At 47.5% G+C, this 25882-nt stretch overlaps 1 protein-coding gene across 2 annotated transcripts in view; it reads right to left on the reverse strand.

Annotated features, from left to right (window-relative positions):
* LOC140387047 (contactin-associated protein-like 5) overlaps positions 1-25882 on the reverse strand; it is a 1703123-nt gene that overhangs the window by 770272 nt on the left and 906969 nt on the right. For both annotated transcript variants that reach the window (XM_072470060.1, XM_072470068.1), the window contains one exon: positions 14493-14599. In XM_072470060.1, the coding sequence (XP_072326161.1) occupies positions 14493-14599 (107 nt within the window). The remainder of the gene's footprint in view (positions 1-14492; positions 14600-25882) is intronic.

The following is a 25882-nucleotide window of genomic DNA, read 5'->3' on the forward strand; positions in this document are numbered from 1 at the left end:
TTATCAGAATGTTGCCTGGTCGCAGGGTGTTAGCTTTGCGGGGAGGCTGAGTAGACTGACTGTTTTCATTCAAATGACGGAAGTTGAGGGGCGACCTGATAGAGGTCTACAAGATTATGAGAGGCATGGATAGAGTGGGTGGGCAGGCACTCTTTCCACGGGTGGATAGGTAAGTCACTCGGGGGCATAAGTTTAAGGTCTGTGGGGCAAAGTTTAGAGGTTTATTTACACAGAAGGTGGTGAGTGCCTGGAACACGTTGCCAGGGGAGGTTGTGGAAACAGATACATTAGCGGCATTCAAAAGGTATCTCGACAAATACTTGGATAGGATGGGTAGAGAGTGATATGCACTAGGAAGTGCTGAGGGTTTTGGTCAAGTGTGGTATCTTGACTGGTACAGGCTCGGAGGGCCGAAGGGCCTGCTCCTGCACTATACTGTACTTTGTTCTTTGCTCTTTGTATGAAGCTGGATAAATCTCCTGGCCCTGACCAAGAACACTGCGTGAGGCTAGAGAAGAAATTGCGGGAGTCCTGGCTAAGATATTTGAATCATCGTTAGCCATGGGTGAGGTGCCAGAAGACTAGAGGGTAGCAAATGTTGTGCCCTTATTTAAGAAGGACTGCAAAGAAAAATCTGGGAATTATAAACATCTGTGGTGGGGTGACTCTGCTGAGGGTGGATTCTGTGAGGGGGGGCTTTGTTGGTGGAGAGACTCTGGTGGGAGGGACACACTGGTGGGGGACTCTCTGGTAGGGAGCACTCTTGTGGAGGACATTCTGCTGGGGGAGACTCTCAGGTGGGGAGGAGTCTGGTGGGCATCGGAATTGAACCCGGGTCCCTGGAGCTGTGAGGCAGCAGTGCTAACCACTGTGCCACCGTACCACCCATAACTTTGCTGATGATGGAGAGTAGACTGATAGGACAGTAATTGGCTGGGTTGGATTTGTCCTGTTTCTTGATACAGGACACAGCTGGGCTATTTTCCACATTATTGGGTAGATTGTCAGTGTTGACGTTGTACTGGAACAGCTTGGCTAGGGGCGCGGCAAGTTCTGAAGCACAAGTACTCAGTACTATTGCCCGGATATTGTCAGGGCCCATAGCCTTTGCTGTATCTAGTGCCTTCAGCCGTTTCTTGATATCACGTGGAGTGAATCGTATTGGCTGAAGACTGACATCTGTGATGCTGGGGACCTCCCGAGGAGACCAAAATGGATCATCCACTCGGCACTTCTGGCTGAAGATTATTGTGAATGCCTCAGCCTTGTCTTTTGCACATACGTGCTGGGCTCCTCCATCATTGAGGATGGAGATATTTGTGGAGCCTCCTCCTCCAGTGAGTTGGTTAATTGTCCACCACCATTCACGGCTGGATTACAGAGCTTAGATCTGAAGCATTCATTGTGGAATCGCTTAGCTCTACTACTTGCTGCTTATGCTGTTTGATGCACAAGTAGTCTTGTGTTGTAGATTCACCAGGTCGACACCTCATTTTTCAGTATCCCTGATGTTGCTGCTGGCATGCTCTCTTGCACTTTTCATTGAACAAGGGTTGATTCCCTGGCTTGGTGTTAATGTAGAGTGACATAGAATAGATGGCATTGAGGTACGTAGGGAAGAGGTGTTGGCAATTCTGGACAGGCTGAAAATAGATAAGTCCCCGGGACCTGATGGGATTTATCCTAGGATTCTCTGGGAGGCCAGGGAAGAGATTGCTGGACCTTTGGCTTTGATTTTTATGTCATCATTGGCTACAGGAATAGTGCCAGAGGACTGGAGGACAGCAAATGTGGTCCCTTTGTTCAAAAAGGGGAGCAGAGACAACCCCGGCAACTATAGACCGGTGAGCCTCACGTCTGTAGTGGGTAAAGTCTTGGAGGGGATTATAAGAGACAAGATTTATAATCATCTAGATAGGAATAATATGATCAGGGATAGTCAGCATGGCTTTGTGAAGGGTAGGTCATGCCTCACAAACCTTATTGAGTTCTTTGAGAAGGTGACTGAACAGGTAGATGAGGGTAGAGCAGTTGATGTGGTGTATATGGATTTCAGCAAAGCGTTTGATAAGGTTCCCCACGGTAGGCTATTGCAAAAAATACGGAGGCTGGGGATTGAGGGTGATTTAGAGATGTGGATCAGAAATTGGCTAGCTGAAAGAAGACAGAGGGTGGTGGTTGATGGGAAATGTTCAGAATGGAGTTCAGTTACAAGTGGAGTACCACAAGGATCTGTTCTGGGGCCGTTGCTGTTTGTCATTTTTATCAATGACCTAGAGGAAGGCGCAGAAGGGTGGGTGAGTAAATTTGCAGATGATACTAAAGTCGGTGGTGTTGTCGATAGTGTGGAAGGATGTAGCAGGTTACAGAGGGATATAGATAAGCTGCAGAGCTGGGCTGAGAGGTGGCAAATGGAGTTTAATGTCGAGAAGTGTGAGGTGATTCACTTTGGAAGGAATAACAGGAATGCGGAATATTTGGCTAATGGTAAAGTTCTTGAAAGTGTGGATGAGCAGAGGTATCTAGGTGTCCATGGACATAGATCCCTGAAAGTTGCCACCCAGGTTGATAGGGTTGTGAAGAAGGCCTATGGAGTGTTGGCCTTTATTGGTAGAGGGATTGAGTTCCGGAGTCGGGAGGTCATGTTGCAGCTGTACAGAACTCTGGTACGGCCGCATTTGGAGTATTGCGTACAGTTCTGGTCACCGCATTATAGGAAGGACGTGGAGGCTTTGGAGCGGGTGCAGAGGAGATTTACCAGGATGTTGCCTGGTATGGAGGGAAAATCTTATGAGGAAAGGCTGATGGACTTGAGGTTGTTTTTGTTGGAGAGAAGAAGGTTAAGAGGAGACTTAATAGAGGCATACAAAATGATCAGGGGGTTGGATAGGGTGGACAGTGAGAGCCTTCTCCCGCGGATGGATATGGCTGGCACGAGGGGACATAACTTTAAACTGAGGGGTAATAGATATAGGACAGAGGTCAGAGGTAGGTTCTTTACGCAAAGAGTAGTGAGGCCGTGGAATGCCCTACCTGCTACAGTAGTGAACTCGCCAACATTGAGGGCATTTCAAAGTTTATTGGATAAACATATGGATGATAATGGCATAGTGTAGGTTAGATGGCTTTTGTTTCGGTGCAACATCGTGGGCCGAAGGGCCTGTACTGCGCTGTATTGTTCTATGTTCTATGTTCTATGACATGCAAGGCCATGAAATTGCAGATTGTGGTTGAATAAATTCTGCTGCTGCTGATGGCCCACAGCGCCTTATGGAACCCCAATCTTGAATTGCTAGATCTGTTCGAAGTCTATCCCATTTAGCATGGTGGTTGTGCCACACAACACGATGGAGGGTATCCTCAATGTGAGGAAGGGCCTGTTCCTGTGCTATACTTTTCTTTGTTCTTGTCTCCACAAGGACTGTGTGGTGGTAGCTTCTACCGACACTGTCATGGACAGATGCATCTGCAGCAGATTGATGAGGATAAGTATTTTCCCCTCACCACTTGCTGCAGTCCCAGTCTTGCAGCTGTGTCTTTTAGGAACCGGCCAGCTTGGTCTGTGGTGATACTACCGAGCCACTCTTGGTGATGGACATTGAAGACCCCCACCCAGAGTACATTCTGCACCCTTGCCACCATCAGTGCTTCCTCCAAGTGGTGTTCAACATGGAGGAATACTGATTCATCCAGTATGTGGTAATCAGCAGGACGTTTCCTTGTCCATGTTTAATCTGACATACCCAGGAATGGTGATTGTGGTGTCTGGGACATTGTCTGTCAGGTATGATTCTGTGAGTACAACTATGTCAGGCTGTTGCTTAACTAGTCTGTGAGACAGCTCTCCCAACTTTAGTACAAGCCCCCAGATGTTAGTAAGGCGGACTGTGCAGTGTCGACATGGCTGGCTTTGCCGGTGCCATTTCCGGTACCTGGGTCGATGCCGAATGGTCTGTCCTTTTCATTCCTTTTTTGTGTTTTTGTAGCGATTGAATACAACTGAATAACTTGCTGGGCCATTTAAGAGTCAACCACATTGCTGTAGGTCTGGAGTCACATGTAGACCAGAGCTGGTAAGGATGGCAGATTTCCTTCCCTGAAGGGCATTAGTGAACCAGAGAGGTTTTTACAACATTCGGCAATGATCTTGTGGTCATCATTAGACTTTTAATTCCAGATATTTTATTGAGTTTAAATTTTATCCCCTACTGTTGTGGGATTCGAACCCAGGTCCCCAGATCATTATCCTGGGTTTACTAGTCCAGCGACAACACCACTATGCCACCACCTCCCCAATTTTGACCAAGTGATAATGAAGGATGGTTTGAGATTTGGATGGTTACTTGCAGGTGGTGGAGTCGCAGGTTATATGTTTGGAAGGTGCTGCCTCAGTGAGTTGTTGCAATGCATCTTGTAGATAATGGAAAGAGTGCATGCTAAAAATGGTGGATGGGGTGCAGGCTGCTTTGGCCTGGATGACATTGTAAGGGAAATGAAGAACAGTCAGGGTCTCTCAATCATTTAATGTAAAATAAAATTCCTGGTTTATGGACGACACGACCAATCAACAAATGAGTTGATGTAACTGTTGCTCCCAATATCCATGTCAATTTTTCAATATATTTATCAGTATTTAATAAACACAAATCTTAAAGGAGAAATGGGGCACATAGCAGAAAACATCCATTCACCATTAGGTTTCAAAACCAATATGCCACATCAGCTTATCCGTGACAAACAAATCAGTATCTGTTTGAATGTTTGTTCAGGCAAGCTATGGAATCTGATTGAGAATTAGCTTAATTTCTGAGAACAAATACAGGACAGTTAATATAAAGCGTTTGGAACCTCAAAACTAGAACAAGGTCTGTAACTGGGCCTGGGAGGATATGCTAGACTACGTGAGTGACACATAGAAAGAGAAAAACACCAGACAGGGTGGATGCACAATGACAAGAAGAGGGAGTATTTCATTATAATAACAATAATCTTTATTGTCACAAGTAGGCTTACATTAACACTGCAAAGGGCAGCACGGTAGCATTGTGGATAGCACAATTGCTTCACAGCTCCAGGGTCCCATGTTCGATTCCGGCTTGGGTCACTGTCTGTGCGGAGTCTGCACATCCTCCCCGTGTGTGCGTGGGTTTCCTCCGGGTGCTCCGGTTTCCTCCCACAGTCCAAAGATGTGCAGGTTAGGTGGAGTGGCCATGATAAATTGCCCTTAGTGTCCAAAATTGCCCTTAGTGTTGGGTGGGGTTACTGGGTTATGGGGATAGAGTGAAGGTGTGGGCTTGGGTAGGGTGTTCTTGCCAAGAGCCGGTGCAGACTCGATGGGCCAAATGGCCTCCTTCTGCACTGTAAATTCTATGAAAATAAAGTTACTGTGAAAAGCCCTCAGTCGCCACTTTCCAGCGCCTGTTCAGGTACGCAGAGGGAGAATTCAGAATGTCCAAATTACCTAATAGTACATCTTTCGGAACATGTGGGAGAAAAACGGAGTACCTGGAGGAAACCCACGCAGACACAAGGAGAACGTGCAGATTTCACACAGACAGTGACCCAAGCCGGAATCGAATTTGGGACCTTGGCGCTGTGAAGCCATAGTGCTTACCACTATGCTACCCAGCTGCCCATTTATTTATCTCTGAGCAATATAACAACACATCAGCAAGCAAGTTGAATACAGATCTATCAAAGCTTATGGCCTATCACAAATTAAAGCACAATTTATATTCATACAGAGATTTATAGCACCTCAGAAACATCTCAGAACACTTCACACAATTAATTACTTTGAATTGCAGTAACTATTGTAATGCGCATGACGTGAAGCCATTTCATCGAAGCAGGCAGCATCCACAGCCTTGCGCCTGTGCCTGCACTTTGAAAGAGCTACCAATTGACTTCCGGTGACGGCGGGCGGGAGGCAGCCGCACATTGGAGGGCTCCCGTTCAGGAACGGCATTTTCGCGGAGTAACACCGCTAGGGCCAGCGACGGCAGTAAAAGTCAGGGGATAGCGCAAGGAGAAGAAGGATGTCAAAAATCACCAAAAAAACGGCCGGGAAAAAAGCGGCTGAAAGTCCGTTGGAGAGGGGAAAGGTCACCGCGGGGTCAACAAAGAAAATGGAGGCTGGAGCACCGGGGAGGCCGCAGTGCTTACGGCTGAAGAACTAACTAAGGTGATGGCTGCGGAATTCCAAAAGCAGTTGGCGCAGATTGAGAAATGTATCGAGATGGTGAGGAAGGAGATGAGGGAGGTTTTGAATGTGCTGGTGGAGGAGGCGGTTTCCCCGGTGAAGACGGCGGTGACGAGCGCAGTGGCGGAGGTGCGAGAGCAAGGGGAGGCGCTGAAGGAAGTGGAGGAGACAGTATTGCAGCACGGTGATTAACTTGACTCGATAGGGAAGGAGATGCGGAAGGTGATGGACACGAACAAGAACCTGAGAGGAAAAATGGAAGATCTGGAAAACAGATCCAGGCGACAGAATTTGAGGGTCGTGGGGCTGCCCGAAGGAGTTGAAGGACCGAAGCCGACTGAGTATTTTGCCGCGATGCTGGCAAAACTACTGGGGAAGGGAGAGGACCCCTCCCGATATGAACTGGATCGGGCTCATCGGTCGTGGAGGCCTGTACCAAAGGCGAGTGAGCCGCCAAGGGCAGTGACTCTGTGCTTCCGTAGGTACAGTGTGAAGGAGAAGGTCCTGAGCTGGGCCAAACAGAAGCGGGTGGCGCAGTGGGCTGGAGCTGGTATACGTGTATACCAGGACTTTACGGTGGAGCTGGCGAAGAGGTGGGCTGCCTTCAACCGTGTGAAGAGGGCACTGTACATTGGCAAGGTGCAGTGCGGCATTGTATATCCAGCGAAGCTGAGGGTGACTTACAAGCTCAGGGAATTTTATTTTGGAACGGCGGAAGCAGCGGAGGAGTTTGCGAAGGCAGAAGGACTGTGGCAGAACTGACAAATTGAGGAATGGTCATGTGCCGATGTAACCTCATGACTGTATTTTCTTCTTTTTTTTTGTATCACTGCGCGCGTGTGTAGAGGCTAAAGGAGCCAATGTTGCATATATTTGGATAAGGGAAGGGACGGGACTTTCACTCGAAAGGAGGGCTCTTTGGGGTGTAGGTGGATATGCGGGGTGTGTGTGCTAAAAGGGGATCTTTGGACTTTCCTAGGGCCGGGCAAGGGGGAAAGGGACCCGGGCGGGGGCCTCCACGCTGGCTGGTTTAAGCCGGCCAGTGAACGGGAGTGAGGTGGTGGGAGGGGCTGCGGCCATCGGAGCCTGACAGAACGGGGTCCGAGTGGTCTAGCCGGGGTGGAAAGTTGGGGGGAGGGAACCGAGGCTGGGGGAGGGAACCGAGGTTGGGAGGAGGAGTTTTACAAGAGGCATTGGACGGGAGGAGCTGGAGACTTGGGGGTGGGGTGGGGGGTACAACTTTGGGGTATCATGTACGGTACTCTCTTAGAGGCTGGATGGCATTGGTTGGGGGGGGGGTGGGTGGGTGGGGGGGGGGGGGGGTGGAGAGCCGTGTAGATTAAGGGTGACTACGGGTAATCCCTGATTCCTTTTTGTCATTTGTTTGTGTAAACAGGCGGGTTGAGGTTTGGGGGTTGGTGGGCGGATGGGATCATTGTTATTATGGGGATTGACATATCTTGTTGATTATTGTTTATTGTTGATAGGTGTAAATGTGGGAGAAAACGTGAAAAAGGAGGAGAATTTAAAAAAAAAAAATTTTTTTAAAGAAAGAGCTACCAATTAGCCCCGCTCTCTGGCTGTTTCAGCAATGTTCTGAAAAAGTCTTATTTGTAATGTCGGCATTCAATTATTTTTGAAAGTTGTGACTGGATCTGGTTCGAAATTTATTTCAACCAATACCGGGCAGCACAGTAGCACAAGTGGCTAGCACTGTAGCTTCACAGCGCCAGGGTCCCAGATTCAATTCCCCGCTGGGTCACTGTCTGTGTGGAGTCTGCACGTTCTCCCCGTGTCTGCATGGGTTTCCTCTGGGTGCTCCGGTTTCCTCCCACAGTCCAAAGACGTGCAGGTTAGGTGTATTGGCCACAATAAATTGCTCTCAGTGGGCAAAAAGGTTAGGAAGGGTTATTGAGTTACGGGGGTAGGGTGGAAGTGAGGGCTCAAATGGGTCGGTGCAGACTCGATGGGCCAAATGGCCTCCTTCTGCACTGTATGTTCTATGTTTAATGCATTCTGGACACAGCAACAGGCGAGGAAAAGGCTCCCTGAGATGTTTGGACAGGTGTTGTCAGAAGGTATTGACCAGGGTATTATGCGATCTTCAGATATAATGGCATAAAATATTGAACATCCAACTTGCACCAGCAGACCGATCCCCAGTTTACTGTCTCTCATCCAAATAATGGCATCTCTTTGAAAGAAGCATTCGGGCATTAATATGCTAGCTTGTCAACCTTCATCATATCTTCAACTCCTCGGAATAGAGCTGCACGATCAACCTTCTGCCTTTGAGGGGAGTTTGTTACCTGCTCACCACTGCTCCAAATAGACTCGGGTTGTATTTATGATGTAGATTGCTTACAGACAAATATGCAATAACTCCTCTAAATGCGGCATAAACCTGACTACCCTGCTTAAACTCAGCTGAAATGTTAAAAAATAACTCTTTTGGCTGTAGCTCCAAACTTATTCTCAGGCCAGCAAAAAAAAAACCAATGTTTTCAATGCAACTGACCACAAATTCCATTTAGATCAATAGTATGGAAGCCAAGAATATATATGCAAGAATAAAAATGCTTTTCTTTAAATCATTTCATTATTTTTTAATTCAAAACACAACGGTCTGATGGATATTGTAACCTTTCCATCAAGGGCAATTTATTACAGTCCTCAGATTTAATAATGAACTCAATTATTCATATGCTAGAATATATTAATACAGCATTTTGAGAATTTCAGAGCGACACTGACTTACTGTAAGATAATTTCAGTAAGTTCTGCTGTGATAGATATATCTATGTGCATGTGACACATTATTTGCTCATGTTTTGTTAAAAAGGAATAATCTCCTGTGCTTGCTCAGATGGCTTCTCGTGGGTGCGAACCATGGGCGGGATTCTCCCCTACCAGGCGGGGCGGGGGGTCCCGGCGGCGAGGAGTGCGTGAACCACTCTGACGTCCGGCCGCCCCAAAGGTGCGGAATCCTCCGCACCTTCAGGGGCTAGGCCGGCCCCGGAGTGGTTTGCGCCGCGCCGGCCGGCAGGGAAGGGGCTTGGCGCCACGACAACCGGCGCCGAAGGGCCTCTGCCGGCTGGCACGATTTGCGTATGCGCGGGAGCACCAGCGTGTGCTGGTGTCATCCCAGCACATGCGCAGGGGGTTTCATCTCCGCGTCGGCCATCGCGGAGGATCACAGCAGAACAATAGAGTGCCCCCACGGCACAGGCTCGCCCGCGGATCGGTGAGCCCCGATCACGGGCCAGGGCACCGTGGAGGCACCCCCAAGGGCCAGATCCCCCCGCGCCCCGCCGAGGACCCCGGAGGTTGCTCGCACAGCCAGGTCCCGCCGGTAAATATCTGGTGTAACATACGCCGGCGGGACTGGCCGAAGACGGGCGGCCACTCGGCCCATCGCGGACCGGAGAATTGGCGGGCCGACCGGTGCGGCGGGATTCCCGCCCCCGCCAAATCTCCGGCGCCGGAGAATTCGGCAGCCGGCGGGGGTGGGATTGACGCCACCCCCCGGCGAATCTCCGACCCGGGGGGGCTAGTTTAGCATGTGGGGCTAGTTTAGCACAGTGGGCTAAATAGCTGGCTTGTAAAGCAGACCAATGCCAGCAGCACGGTTCAATTCCTGTACCAGCCTCCCCGAACAGGTGCTGGAATGTGGCGACTAAAGGCTTTTCACAGTAACTTCATTTGAAGCTTACTTGTGACAATAAGTGATTTGGGCAGCATGGTAGTACAGTGCTTAGCGTTGTCGCTTCACAGCTCCAGGGTCCCAGGTTCGATTCCCGGCTTGGGTCACTGTCTGTGCGGAGTCTGAACGTTCTCCCCGTGTCAGGGGGGAAGTTGAAAGATCGGGGCAGCCTTTAAAACGGCGCCCTGATTCGCGAGTAATCTTCCTGCACTGGAAAGCTGAGCCATCAGTCCAGGAAATTACATAAAGAGTGGCCTCGAAGGGAATCCCTCGCAGCGACCCAAAAAAAGTCAAAGTGCCGTTGATTAGTGGGGTCTTTCTCGGTACTGCAACAGCTAAATGTGTTATTCAACGGACTTTAACTTGAGTCCGCTGAATTGTGCCTTCAGTGCGGCCGCCAGGACTGAATAGGGTGTGATTTGCTTTCTGAAGAAGCATCGGCCATGATTTTTGTTTCAGAGCTGTGACAGTTAATAGTTTCAGTTATACTGAATGAAGGTCTAAGAGTCCGAACTTTCTCCTCCATCTTGACCCCCTTTTTAATCCTATTTTTTTATCCCAGCATTCCCCCTCCCCCATAGGACCATCTGATACTTGTTCTTCAGTTTTGCTTTCACAAAGCACTGATGTTTGTTCTGTTATTATCACATTCTGCCACCTTATCATTGTGCCACTATCATCACCTTCTTTAGTCTTTGACACCATGATTAACATTCCCCTTTTCTTTTGCCCATAACATCTTTGCAAAATCTCTCCTAGTTCTCACCTATCCCTGAGCATCTTTTTGTTCCAACTGCTCCACCCCTCTTAAAAAGAATATATCCATCACACTTCTCCCTCTCTTTAACTCCAAAGAATAGTCTGTCATGTGAGAGTACCTTTAAGAACTGGGTGTTTATCAAATAGCTGCATTGATGTCAGAGTGTGGGTGGAGCTCAGCTGTCTTTTATACTTTCGCCTTTAGCTAGCAGCTAGAGGGCGTGTTTAGTTTTGTTTTGCAGATTGGGAGCTGCATCCAGAGAAGGTAATTCTGATCTCTCTCTGTATGAAAAGAATGCCTTCAGATCACTTGCTAATTTAAAAGTGATAACTGCGCTCAGTAGAGAATTTAAACCTGGGGCGGGATTCTCTGGTCCTTAGGGTAAGTGTTGATGCCACCGTAAACGGCGTTGCGCTTTACGACAGCATCAGCAGGCCCCCAGGAGCAGCGATCCTGCACCCTACAGGGGGCCAACATGGCACTGGAGTGACTCACGCAGCTCCAGCTGCCGATACCGGCATCAAGCGGGCGCCGCGGGTCTGCGCATGCACGCTACGGCCGGCGCGAACTCACGCATGCGCGCTGCCGCTGGCATGAACTCGCGCATGCGTGCTAGTTGCCTTCTCCGCACCAGCCCCAACGCAACATGGCGGAGAGCTACAGGGGCACAGCGCGGAGGAACATAGGCCCTCACCAGGACAATCCGGCCCGCCGATCGGTAGGCCCCAATCATGGGCAAGGCCACGGTAGAGGCCCCGCCGGGTCGGATCTCCCCTCCCCCCCACCAGGCCGCCCTCGCAGGATGAACGGTGAGGTCCCGCCGGGTAGGACCACACGTAGACGGCTCCGGCGGGACTCAGCCTATCTCGGCGGCCACTCAGCCGATCGCGCGCGGAGAATCGCCGGGTGGGGGGAGTAGAGCATCCCCCAACCGGCGGCGCACCAACCGTGATGGCACCAATGGCACCAATTCTCCGGTGACCGGAGAATCGGCGGACCGGCATCGGAGCAGCGTCACGTGAATCACGTCCCGTCCCCCCCCCGGTGATTCTTTGACCCAGCCCGGGTCCGAGAATCCCGCCTCTGATGTCTGTGTTAAAGAGGGGATTTGGCTTATAAATGTTGCAAGGAAAGATTATGGGTTACTTATAGAGTACTGTATTCTTTGGGGGGAGTATTTGAGTTGATAGTTGATAAGATGTTTACTATGTGTGTTTAAAAATGTTAACTGGATTTGTAGAATAAACATTGTGTTTTTGTTTAAAAATACTTCTAGTTCTCTGTTGCATCACACCTGTAAAGTGGGCCCTTGTGTTTCCCATAACCAAAATCTATTTAAAGTTATGGGTCAGGTGAACTCCATGGTACACTTTGGGGTTCTGTAAACCCTGGCCCGTAATAAATTGGAGGCTCGAGGGGGGTAAAAGTCTATCTATTGAGTTGGCTTTGTGAACATAAAGACAGTGAGGGATGAGCATATTGTGGTTGCTTTTCAGGTGTGGTATTTCAGTTTAAGTAGGGAGTGTGTTGTGGACAATGGCTTTTTCAGAGGCTTGGAAGTTTTGGGGGGTGAATAAGGTCACACGCAGTACCTCACGAACGGAGACTAAGAAAAGGCTTTTAGATTTGGCAAAACAATTGCAGTTGTTACCTGACAGCATGTGAAAAGAAGAGGCACTTGCGGTGCTAGCTGAGCATTTAAAATTGCCTGAGATACAGTCTGACTCATTAGAACTGGCAAAATTTCAGTGACAGATTAAACAACTAGAACATGAGAAAGAATTAAAGCAGCTTGAATACGAAATGAGAGAAAAAGAGAGAGATAAGGAGATGCAGATCAGGGAAAAAGAAAAGGAGAGAGAAGAAAGAAACAAAGAAAGAATAGCCCTAGCAGAACAAAGAGGAAAAGAGAGAGAAAGGGGGATACAGATCAGGGAAAAAGAAAAGGAGAGAGAAGAAGGAAACAAAGAAAGAACAGCCCTAGCAGAACATCTTTCGGGACTTGTGGGAGGAAACCGGAGCACCCGGAGGAAACCCACGCAGACACGGGGAGAACATGCAGACCCTGCACAGACAATGACCCAAGCCAGGAATTAAACCTGGGACCCTGGAACTGTGAAGCAACAGTGCTAACCAGTGTGCTACCGTGTAGCCCATCCTTCCAGGTGATTGCATGCTTCTGGTGAGTAGCAACATTGAGGATCCTGATGTTCAGCAGCCCTTGACAGTATGAAACATGTGGCGGGATGCTCAGTTCCACCGCTCCACATTTCTTTTTCACCCCACCGGCGGGATGCTCCGTTACGTCGGCCAGTCAATGGGGTTTTCCATTGCGGGGTAGCCCCACACTGTCAGGAACCCCCCGGACGCTGGCAAAACGGAGCATCCTGCCGGCAGAGAATCCCACCCAGGATTTTTGAACCAGTTGTCTTTTCCCCTCCCAATATTTTATTCCTGATTTCCCTTTTTCAACATGCAAGTAAAGTGTTCTCTATTGATTTGCCCGATGAAATGCCCGCACATCACCATTTGCAAATAATCAAGCCAATCACCCAAAGGTAAGGCATGCAGGTCCAACCAAGCAAACTTCTGTTCCCACTTTTGTTGCATATTTAGCCTAAATAGTGGCCATTTGTAAAAAGGAGAAAACTGACAGAACATGCCGTGATGTCGCACAGAAGTGATGCAATGATTGAGAGAGGAATAGTGCAAAGTATTGCACCCTCATGCTTTCTCCCAACTTCTCACAGAGTAGCAATGTCTCTTGTGTAACAGAGGGCAGGATTCTCTGGCCCTTCCAGCCATATGTTTCTCAGCAATGCACCGTTCGATGGAAGCGGGATTCTCAACTCCCGCCGCTTGTCAAAGGATTTCCTATTGAAACCACCAGATGCCACTGGGTAACCGTGGGCGGGTGCGCTGCAGGCGGTAAAAGAGAATCCCAACGACCCGAGAATTTCGGCAAGAATATGCAATTTGACCTTTAGTGCACCAATAGCTGAGCAAACCCCAAAAGCTTTAGCAAGCAAAAGAGTGCCATTCAATGTATCCATTGTCTATAGTTTAAATATCCTTATCAGCTCTAAGAAACAGCCAGAGGAGCCACACAGATACCCTATTGGCACCCGTGTCTTAATCTGCCCAAGTCCTAAGCAGCGGAATTCCTTCCCTGAACCTTTCCGGCTCTCAACCCTTCTCTCCCCCTTTAAGATGCTCCTCTGAAACATCCTCTTTGGCCAAGCTTTTGATTATCTGCCCTGCTGTCTCCTGAGACAACTCAGCATCAGATTTTGTTTGATAACCCTCCAGGTGCCTTTGGATGTTTCACAAACTTCAATGATTGATATGCATACAAATTGTTGCTACTCCTGACTGTATCTATGGCAAATCACACGTTCTAGATGACTCCCAGTTGTCCTTTCAAACATGATAGAGACTATCAATATGGCCTAGCTGTCCACATTTCAGCATGAGGTAAAAATCAATGTAGCTTCCAAGCATTAAAAGATGTCCAATTGCTTCATTAAATTTTCCAGTTCATTTGATCTGGTGAACTTTTGACCACGTACCAACAATACAGCATCTACTGAAGAAAGCAATCAATCCTCTCTCTGCCTGACTGAAACAATAGATCAGAACAATTCTTCTTTACCCATTCAGGGATTTGCACTTCCTCGAGATCACAATTCAATGCTCCAAGTTAAAATGGGGAAATTTGAAGCACTGGGGTTGGAACTATCAAAGTACAATAAATTGCTCTTTCTACAACAAAAACACCGCACTCTCGTATCCTAAAGAGAGAAATAAGTAATGCCAGTGATACTTACAGCTGTGGCAGGTTTCCCCTGTGTACCCAGTCCCAGCACAGTCACAGTAAAAGGTACTCCAGGACTGCGAGCATTCTCCTCCGTGCTCACAATAATTTGGCAGGCACCTGTAATCATAAGAATTGACAGTATGATTATCAATCTTGGTTTCACCAATGCCACACATCTCAGAGCAGGCCCGGCTAAAAATCTAGACAACAATTTAAACAGACAATGAATGCACTGGATGGTCCTGTCTAGTAGGACGTGCCACGTCAAAGAAAATAGCGTTAATTGTATCCCTGTGAACAACAGTTGCCCCGGTTCCCAAAGATTTTAAAAGTTCCTTCATTTAAGTCAAAACGCTGGGTGAGTCAGCTGTGTGAGGAATAAGAGCTGGTTCCAGAGCTAAAGTTGTAAACAAAAAGCTTTGAGACAGACTTTGCTAAAATTAAATAACAGTGTTTTAATGATGCACATCATTATCAAGCAAACTGGCCAGTCACTTGTGACAAGGAAGAGAGATACTCCGCAAATCGTTTATTGCCACAGGTTGTTGTCCGGTTTGCACTGCTCAACTGACATTTCACAATTAATCGCCTCACAATTTTCATGTAGCCATACTTGCATGTAAATTCCTCATCAAGTTTTCCAGAGATGGTGAACTCTAGTCATTGTTGTAAATTACCCTTTCGGTAGCATAATTGTTAATGAAGGGATTACTCCAGGCAAATCACTGCCATTAATATCCTGAGGGTCAACACTGACCAGTGGTTTAACAGGACCAGTCAATTGACGATATCAAGGGATATGGTGATAGTTTGGGAAAATGGTGTTGGGTTAGGGTGGCACAGTGGTTAGCGCTGTTGCTTCACAGCTCCAGGGTCCCAGGTTCGATTCCCGGCTTGGGTCACTGTCCGTGCGGAGTCTGCACATCCTCCCCGTGTGTGCGTGGGTTTCCTCCGGGTGCTCCGGTTTCCTCCCACAGTCCAAAGATTTGCAGGTTAGGTGGATTGGCCGTGATAAATTGCCCTTGGTGTCCAAAGAGGTTAGGTGGGGTTACTGGGTCGCGGGGAGAGGACGGAGGTGTGGGCTTAAGTAGGGTGTTCTTTCCAGGGGCTGGTGCAGACATGATGGGCCAAATGGCCTCCTTCTGCACTGTAAATTCTATGTAAACTTTATGTAAATCGACCATGATTTAGTTGAATATCAGAGCAGACTCGAGGGGCCAAATGGCAGACTCATTTCTATTTCCTATATTCCTATGTAAATACTGTAGCTACAAGGTTCTTCAGCAAGTGACTCACCCCTTGATTCACTAAAGATCTTCCAAAGTCAGGAGTGCGATGGAATGCTCTCTAATGGCCTCGATGAGTGTAGCATTGACAATACTTAAGATGTGCACCATCTACGAGGACAAAGCCACCCACATAATTCGAGTTATAGAGTATTATAGCACAAAAGGAGGCCCTTTGGTCCATAGTGTCAGTGACAGCCATTAAGCATCTATCTATTCTAATCCTATTTCCCAGCACTTAGTCCGTAACCTTGTATGCTATGGCGTTCCAAATTCCACCATCCTCTGGGTGAAAAAGGTCTCCCCCAAAATCCCCTGCCCCTTATCTTAAATCTATGCCCTGGTTATTGACCTCTCTACTAATCAGCAAGGCTCCTCCCTATCTATCCTATCTATGTCCTTCATAACTGTGTATACCTCAGTCAGGTCTCCTCTCAGCCTTCTCTGCTCTCAGGAAATCCCAACCTAGCCAGCCTCACTTCATAGCTAAAATGCTCCAGCCCAGGCAATGTCCTGGTGAATCTCCTCTGCACCCTTTCTAATGCAATCACAGCCTTCCTACAGTGCAACAACAGGAATAATGTTGACATCCCATCCAACACCATAAGTGTTCACTCCCTCCACCATGCACAGTGGCTGCAGTGTTTTCCATTGACAAGATGTACCACAGCAATCTACAATCTACGAGACCAGGTGACCTCTTTCACTTCGAAAGACAAGGACAGTATGCACCTACCCATAATGAATTCTAACCAAACCATCTCGTTTCTGAGAAAACACATTTGTTTCCTATTACATTCACAAAGATACACACTCACGTGCACGCACACAGGCACACACTGTTTGGAATGTGGGAAGTTAACGAGAATCGCAAGACTGTCAGGCATCTAGAGGAGTAATGAGATGCGACTTTCCGAATAACAAGATTAACAGGAGTCCAGAGACATTGAGGTAAGAAAGGCCATATCAGAAACATTGTTTATCAGAGATCAGTGGGACTATACAAATGATAACTTTTGAAAGCATGGACTTTGAGAGAGGTAGACAGCAGAATTCACAGGGTAGAATATCAAAGAGATTGAACAGTGTAACTGCTCACATCCTTATTGGGGAAGAAGGCTAATTCTCTATCCAACATCCAGGCAGGCCAGATCCATCTGTGATCTGAGCTACGGATTGTGTTTAATCTATCATCTAGAGCCATGGCATTTGGAAATATTCTCTTCTAAGACTCAGCTTTGTGCCTTCACTGAACCAGGAAGAGATCAGGGGCGTCATTCTCCGCCGGCGGGAGTCTCCGTTTTGCTGGGGCCCGGGGGTTTCCCGACGGCGTGGGGCTGCCCCACAATGGGAAACCCCATTGACCGGCTGGTGTTACGGAGACTCCCGCCGGCCGGTCGGGGCAGAAATGTGGCGGGGCGGGTAGGAGAATTTTGCCCGTGTTCCCAGACATGGCCACCTAAGCAGTATTATGTGGTAACTATTAACTGGATTTGACCTACAGAGTTCCTAAGATAAGATGTTACTTGGAAAAAGGGGTGTCTCAGTAAGTTCATGGACTATGGTTATATTTTGGGAACAAGAAGTAACTTCAAAGAAAATTATGTGTTTTTTAAAAAAAAATTATTTTAATTTAATTAAAAAAAAATTTAAATTTCCAATTAAGGGGCAATTTAGTGTGGCTAATCCACCTACCCTGCACAACCCTTTTGGGTTGTGGGGATGAGACCCATGCAGACATGGGGAGAATGTGTTCACTCCACACGGACAGTGACCCGGGGCCGGGATCGAACCGAGGACATTGGCGTCGTGAGGCAGCAGTGCTAACCACTGCGTCATGGTGCTGCCTGAAAATGATGTGATTAGTTATTCATACACTTAAGTGGCATAGTGCATAAGAGTCCTTTGTTGTGTGTTTTTTGTAACCTTAATAAATATTCTTTATTAATTATTTATACAATGACTGGACTGGTTCCTCAACGGGTTTGTACATTGTTTCCCCACATTATTCCAAACAAAAGAACCACCAAGTACCAGTATTTCGAGAATATTGTTATATTCTTAACAATCCGCATACATACACACACAATTGTCCACTCAGTCGCCATGATCATTGAACCTCATTCTTTTTGATCACTCTCTAGGTGGATTGTACCACCATATAATAACACACCTACCCATTCCATTGCATTGTCTCGTCATGTTCTTCCTTGCCTGTCTCCTAATCTATTATCATCAATTTTACAGAAAGTAACAGCCCATTTTTCCTTGTGACTCCTGAATAATGTGCCCAGAGTAAGTCATTTTTCTCATCATAATCATCACTTCTCTCTTCATGCACTAGTTCAAGGACTCTCACATTAGTCATTCTTCTTGCCCAACTAATTTTGAGCACGTCTTAAAGATCATAAATCAAACGCCTTCAATCCTTTCATTACTTTAGCATTCAAGGTCCTATTTTTACAGCAGTACAACAGGCTGCATAAATTTACTTAATACCATCTGATTTTATACTTCTGCAGCGATTGCTAACTATTCTTTTTTTAAATAAATTTAGAGTACCCAAATCATTTTTTCCAATTAAGGGTCAATTTAGCGTGGCCAATCCACGTAACCTGCACATCTTTTGGGCTGTGGGGGCGAAACCCACATGAACACGGGGAGAATGTGCAAACTCCACACGGACAGTGACCCAGAGCCGGGATCGAACCTGGGACTTCAGCGCCGTGAGGCAGCAGGGCTAACCCACTGTACTACCGTGCTGCCCTCCAATTGCTAACTATTCTTGCAGTCCTCAAGCCAGCCTTCAGCCAAATGACGGCCAGTAAAAAGAAGTTGGGCCAAACCTTGTTGAAAAAAAAACAATAGTGGCGGCACGGTGGTTAGCACTGCCACCTCACAGTGCCAGGGCCGCAGGTTCGATTCCGACCTTGGGTGACTGTCTGCATGGAGTTTGCACGTTCTTCCCATGTCTGCGTGGGTTTCCTCCGGTTTCCTTCCACAGTCCGAAGATGTGCAGGTTAGGTGGATTGGCCATGATAAATTGTCCCTTAGTGTTCATGGATGTGTAGGATAGATTACGGGGTTATGGGAATAGTGCGGGTGGACATGGAGTGGACGTGAGTGGAGTGCTGCACTCAAAGCATTTGAAGACTAAGCATGACGAGCTCGAGGACAAACCTCCTGGATGCAGCGAGAACTTAAATCGTCAGCTGAAATCCTCAACAGAAATGTAACATTAAATGATAAATCAAGTGAGATCATGAGGGCAAAACAGGCTCACCTGTCGTACTAAGGATAAGAAATAATGGTGGGTCGCAGAGGTGGGCCGCGTGGGTCCCGAAGGTTGGACAGTTGGTAAAAGTGGGTCCCGGGAAAAGAAATGTGAAAAACGCTGATGTAATACTTTCAAAGGTACATCTACGGGTACCTTTACTTTGGCCAAAGGATCCGACATTTTTCTCTAGCACTTTTTGCTTAGGTCAGATTATCCTTGTCATGAGCAATCATATTCTAAGGGTATAAAAAAAAGGAGAAATGGGAGAACATTCAGCCCATTGAGCCCTCTTCGGAATTCAGCCCATCGAGCCCTCTTCCCCATTCAGTAATATTATGACTGATCAGATTCTAGGTTTAACTACACTTTTCTGTCTATCTCTCATAACCTTCGACTCTGGTAGATCAAAAATCCTCCAATTCAGCCTTAACTATATTCCCTGGCCCAACCTCCACAGCTCTCTGTGGATAAGCATTCCAAAGGCTAATAACCTTCTGAAAAAAAAAGTTCCTCCTCCTCGTCCTGTCTTAGATGGGAAAGCCCATAGGTGGGATTCTCCCTTTTGGGGACTAAGTCCCCACGCCCGCCGGAATACGGGCGAGAATTACTCCGGACTGTTTCCTCGAAAGCCCAGGGTGATTCCCCGTTTTCCAGGGGGCTAGCAGGGCCCCAGCATGCATCCCGCAGCTCTGGCTGCTGGCGGGGCCCTGCTGTCCAGACTGCGCGGCCGCGCATACGCACGGTGGGTGCAAGCGGGTTTGCACATGCGCGCGGCGGCCCACTTTGGCGCGGGCGCCGCCGACATGGCGGACCCACACAGCGGGCCATGTGGGAGTAAGGTAGGTCCCCCACAAATCGCGATGGCCTGCCGATCGGTGGCCCCGGACCGCGGGCCTGGCCACCGCTGAGGCCACCCCCCCCCGCAGTCAGATTCCCCCACCCCCCACCAGGAGCGCCACCGCGGCCGCGGGTCCGATCTCCCGCTGGGTGGTACCAGATGTAAACTAAGCCGGCGGGTGTTCGGCCAGTCGACTGCGGAGAATCACCGCGGGGGCCTCTTTCAGCGGCCCCCTACTGGTGCCACGTCGACCGCACACGCGCGACTGGCGGGTCCGTGGAGAATCGCGGAAGCGACGTCGCGCCGGATTTCCGGCGTGAAGGGCTATTCTCCGCCCCCGCGCCAGGCGCGATTCCAGCGCGGAGGATCAGAGAATCCCACCCCATATGTTTAAAGGCTAGGGCTGGTTTAGCACAGTGGGCTAAATAGCTGGTTTGTAGTGCAGAACAAGGCAGCAGCGCAGGTTCAATTCCCGTACCAGCCTCCCCGAACAGGCGCAGGAATGTGGCGACTAGGGACATTTCACAGTAACTTCATTGAATCCTACTTGTGTCAATAAGCGATTATTATTATATTAAACTATGTCCCCTCGTTCTAGATTTCCAACGGAGGAGAGGGGACCCTAAAATATTGGCACCAGCCATTGTGTCATTTTGAAAATATCATCCCTGGTACCAGACATTTCGCGAGGGCCTGAAAAGGAGGCTTGCCTCCATGAGACGGGCAGGCAATTTGAACGTTACTTACGAAAAATAAGGTTAGTAGGCTAACACTGATTTTCCAGACAGCCTCCTGTTTTACAATGCATGGGGGGCGGGGGGGGGGGGGGGGCGAACGTAAACATTGCTGAAAAGAGGGACATGTTGACGAAGCCGTTCATTTTTTCATCAATGCAAGAATGCCAAATTTCAGACAATCCCAACAATTTATATTATGAGGAAAAGGGGTGCTAATTTGGTGGCAAGTCGATGCTGATTGGCTGGGGGGTGGCCATGGAGGAAACAACATGGAAATAAAGGCTTCCCAAACTCTCTGCTACTTCAGAAATGATGTAAGGCTTGAACATATTCTTTTTGTTTATCGGCAGCTGGTCCCTGCCCATGAGCCAAAACAGAAAATACTGGACAATCTCAGCAGGTCCAATAGCATGTGTGGAGAAAGAAGGGAGCTAACGTTTCGAGTCTGGATGACTCTTTGTCAAAGCCTTTGTCAAAGCCCTATCTATGAATGCCTGTTGCTCCAAAAAAGGGTAAATGAGCCATATTACAAGCTCAACTGATTATCTTAAGTTGTTGATGCAGCTATTAGCGCACTCAAGAAGGGAGCTTGGGAGACAAAAGTTCCTTATCATTTTCTCGGCAATGCCCCGGCCAATCAAAGTTGACTTGCCAACCACTCAGCATCCTTTTCTCCTGTAATATAAACTGCGGTGATCGTTTGAAATTTTGCGTTCTTTTGTTTGTCCTGATGAGTATACGACAAAAAGCTTTGACGACATCTTTTCAGCAATAATGCATCAAAAGAGCATACTCCCAGAACGCCTTGATCCACTGCAATTCGCATACCGCCACAACCAGTCCACAACCGACGCCATTTCCCTGGCCCTACACTCAACCCTGGAACATCTCGACAACAAGAACTCCTACATCAGACTCCTATTTATTGACTACAGCTCCGTCTTCAACACCATAATCCCAGCCAAGCTCATATCAAAGCTTCAAAACCTAGGACTTGGCTCCTCACTGCAACTGGATCCTCGACTTTCTGACCCACAGGCCACAATCAGTAAGAATAAACAACAACACCTCCTCCACAATAGTCCTCAATACCAGGATCCCGCAAGGCTGCGTACTTAGCCCCCCACTCTACTCCGTGTACACACACGACTGCGTGGCAAAATTTGGTTCCAACTCCATCGACATGTTTGCTGACAATATGTCATTGTATACCTTGTGTTGCCCTATTATGTATTTTCTTTTATTTCCTTCTGTTTTCATGTACTTAATGATCTGTTGAACTGCTCGCAGAAAAATACTTTTCACTGTACCTCGGTACACGTGACAATAAACAAATCCAATCCAATCCAATCCAATGAAGGCACTTCATACATGTGTTAAAGTGGTCTTTAGATTTTCATCTGCCTTCAGATTTCTGTACTGAGGATTTTCATATTTTTTTAAACTGTGGTTTGAAAAATAGATTTTTGTCGATGATAACCTGGACGCTCGTACACAGGATCCACAGGAGTGTGTCAATACGCATAGGAGTGTGCATAAATATCAATATGCTTTTACAGTATTTTTATTTCCATCACTTCTAACAAGGAATGTAGATAGAATTGGGTTGAACTGTATCCTCAAAAGGTCCCATCACTGCAGGAAATAGTGTGAGAGAAAGAGATTTCTCTGATATCAGAAGAATATCTTGCTACAAAGTAGACATCAAAAGTCCTTTACAATAAACCTATTTGGCTTGTGGACGAGCACTTATGGGAAGCTTGACAATCAGCTTGAACAACCGGGTGGTCAAAAACATGAGAGAGCTTTGCATCCAGTGGGAATATGACCATAAAGAAAAAGGTACAAAGGAAATGACTTTAGTTTTCAAGAAAGAAAGAGACCACTTTCTACCTTTGAGACCCAGTACCGTGAACAGAATAGTAAAACCATTTTCAAGGTTTTTCATTAAAATCTATGCACCCATGTGTCAAACATGAGGTTAATGTGCACTACTCTGTATTGGTGTTCAAAGTTACTATTGTGCCAATAGTCAATAAGTTGTCCTTGGCGAACATATTACAGTCTCCAGCTTTACAAATCTGTTTCAAGTATTTATCCAATAATGTGTTCCAAACAGAAGAGTTCAAAAATCAGTCAATTAAAGCGAGGTACTGGGTCATATATAGAGCTCAGTATTTTATTTCCACATTGGTGACATGACCGTGTAATGGTAATGTCACGAGAAATGCTCCACAGCCAAACAGTTAAGTTTAAGCCTCCTGGAAAGTACCCATTATGTACAAAACCAATGTAATCTACTACAGATTTAGGAACAAGCACGAGCAGAAGCCACAGTACCCAGGCATTCAGCCTACAATACAGGTCCCCTACATCAGTGGAAATGGAGACCCTGCCAGCGGCCTACACAGCAAGCCCTGCACTCACTGTGCACATCAATGGACCGCTCCAGGCCACCTGCACGGAGGACCTTAACCTGAGAACATCGAGGGCACAGCCAACTGGCATGATCACATGCTCAGGGCTTATGACCAAACCAGTCTTCCAGGACTATGTAATAAATTAGTCTACAACTGGCCTTTTTCTCTCTCTTCTTCACACAATTAAATGCTGGTGGTGGTGGTGGTGGTGGTGGTGGTGGTGGGGGGGGGGGGTGATAGATATGATGGATGATGCACCAGCTGCAGCAGCTCAATCCATGTCTCACCCTCTGTAAATTGTTATGCATCGTTAGCCTATTCAATATTTGTCTTGTAGAATAGCCTGTACACAATGAAGGTTCACGTCCACTCTTATATCTCAGTGTCACTCAAGTCTTTACAGTAAGGGGCAATAGATTGAGAAGGGATTTGAGAAAAACCTTTTCACCCAGAGGGTGGTGGGAATCTGGAATTCACTGCCTGAAAGGGTGGTAGAAGTGGGAACCCTCACAATACTTAATAATCATTTAGAGGAGAACTTGAAATTGCCAAAACACACAAGGCTATGGGCCAACTGCAGGAAAATTAGATGAAAAGTCCTTGGGTGCCTGTCTGTGGGAAGCCAGAACCCTCCATATTAAACATTTGAGTCCTGCTGGTTTGGTTAGAACATACAGTGCAGAAGGAGGCCATTCGGCCCATCGAGTCTGCACCGACCCACTTAAGTCCTCACTTCCACCCTATCCCCGTAACCCAATAACGGGGATAGGGCGGAGGCGTGGGTTTAAGCTGAAGTAGGGTGTTCTTTCCAAGGTCCGGTGCAAACCCGATGGGCTGAGTGGCCTCTTTCTGCACTTTAGGGTTTCTATGTTACATTGATCCCTTAAGATGTGCATTTACCAACAGTCAGACTATTATTACTATTATTACTATTATGGCAGTCCATATTGACTGTTGCTCTGCTTCATTTTCAGTGAAGGTGGAGGTGCTCAGTTTCATTATCCCACTGATTGACGCACACTGTATTTCCCCCATTCGCTCCCCAAATGCTTGAGGCAGGGACTCTTCAGATTTTACCTCTCAACTTTCTTGGTTTCTGAGGCATTCAATGGCCCTGATCTCGCTATTTACTAATTACTGCGATGTACGACTGAACATTTGCACTGAGGTAATGATTGTTTTAAAACCACGATTCATGAATTATGATTCAACTGTACAAATCTTAAGAATCCAATGTTTGAATAGGAATATAATTCTTTTGTGGGAGGGTTAGGGGTGCGGGGAGGGAGACCTGAGCTAGTGCAATTGTATTTTGAAGAATTAAAATCGTTTGACATGGTCAGTTGATCTAATAACTCAGAATGTTAATGGTGTACATTTTTATACAAGACGAATCGTTACATTATCTTTTGATAATGCCTGAGCAGCTGCTTAAACCGCGAACGAATGCAAATCACTCTTCTGTTCATGAACCAACAATAGAGAGAAAGAGAGAGGGAGCTAAATCTCATACATCTGGCTCCATATTAGAGAACTAACCTATCACTGTAAATCAGTGTGAACTTTGCCTTTGAGTCCAGTGGAGCTGTTATATTTAATGTTTAAACCTCGCTTGAGGCTGCGATGATACAGTACTCCTAAAATATCATATCTTTGTTTTTTCCCCTGTGAATTCATGGACATTCATGTTTATTTTTGTTGGAACAGTTAATTCAATAGCTGGTTAAATCACAATAGAGGTCTGTTCCTACTACCCATGGTGAGGATTGTTCTCCTCAGGATCTTACCCGCCAACAAAATCGTACTTCTGGAGGCTCAATGTGGATTCTGGCCATCCAGGGAACAACCACAGGCAGGGGGCGCAATTCAATGGGACAAAAACAGAATCCCATTTCGCCTGCAGCACCAAGAAAGACCTCGCTATTTAATGGCACCTTGCCAGTTTTTTTGGCCTCAACGAGGTTGCACTGGAGAGCTCAGCTCACCAGCGCAGATGATTCGGGGATCGGGGCCCCATTTTTAAATGCCACCTTGACCTTTCAACCACCTCAATAATAATAATCGTTTATTGTCACAAGTAGGCTTCAATGAAGTAACTGTGAAAAGCCCCTAGTCGCCAAATTCCGGCACCTGTTCGGGGAGGCCAGTATGGGAATTGAACCCGCGCTGCTGGCATTGTTCTGCATTACAAGGCAGCCATTTAGCCCACTGTGCTAAACCAGCCCCTAACCTCAGCCATCCCATCGAGGCTGACGGATACCCCCACTGCATCAACCTACCTCTTTCGGGGTCCTTGATCCTCCCTTCACACCACCTCTTAAGGGCAAGGCTTCCTCAGACCCGATCCCTGGCATGGGCAACCTGGCACCTGGGGAGCTTAGCACTGCCAGCCCTGAACCCTGGGTTGCAGTGCCAAGTTGCCAGTTTGGCAGTGCCAAAGTGCCCAGGTGCCAGACGGAGTACCAGGGAACCCAGAGCCCGACCACCCGAGGGTTTGTAATGGCCTCAGAGACCCCTCCAGGTGCCGTTATACCTGGTCCACGTTTGTGAAAACCAGTGCTCAACGGTACCTGGTGAGGTCTCCCAAGCATGGCATTGGCGTCCCGGGTGCAGGGAGAATCTCACGCAGACATATTTAAATGAGCCTCATGGCTCACTTAAATATGCTAATCTGGATCTCGCCCTTGATCGCCACGTCTTGCGAGATTCCATTGAATCTCGCGAGATGTTGTGAGCATTGCGTTTCCCGGGAGAGGCCTGTCCCAAGATTCCATGGCCTCGTTGGGCCGCCAAGTCAGACACAAAGCCGTTAAATCACACCCATGATCTTTGTCTCTTGGCA

Source organism: Scyliorhinus torazame, chromosome 2 (assembly GCF_047496885.1).
Source record: "Scyliorhinus torazame isolate Kashiwa2021f chromosome 2, sScyTor2.1, whole genome shotgun sequence".
In the NCBI taxonomy this organism is placed as follows: domain Eukaryota; kingdom Metazoa; phylum Chordata; class Chondrichthyes; order Carcharhiniformes; family Scyliorhinidae; genus Scyliorhinus; species Scyliorhinus torazame.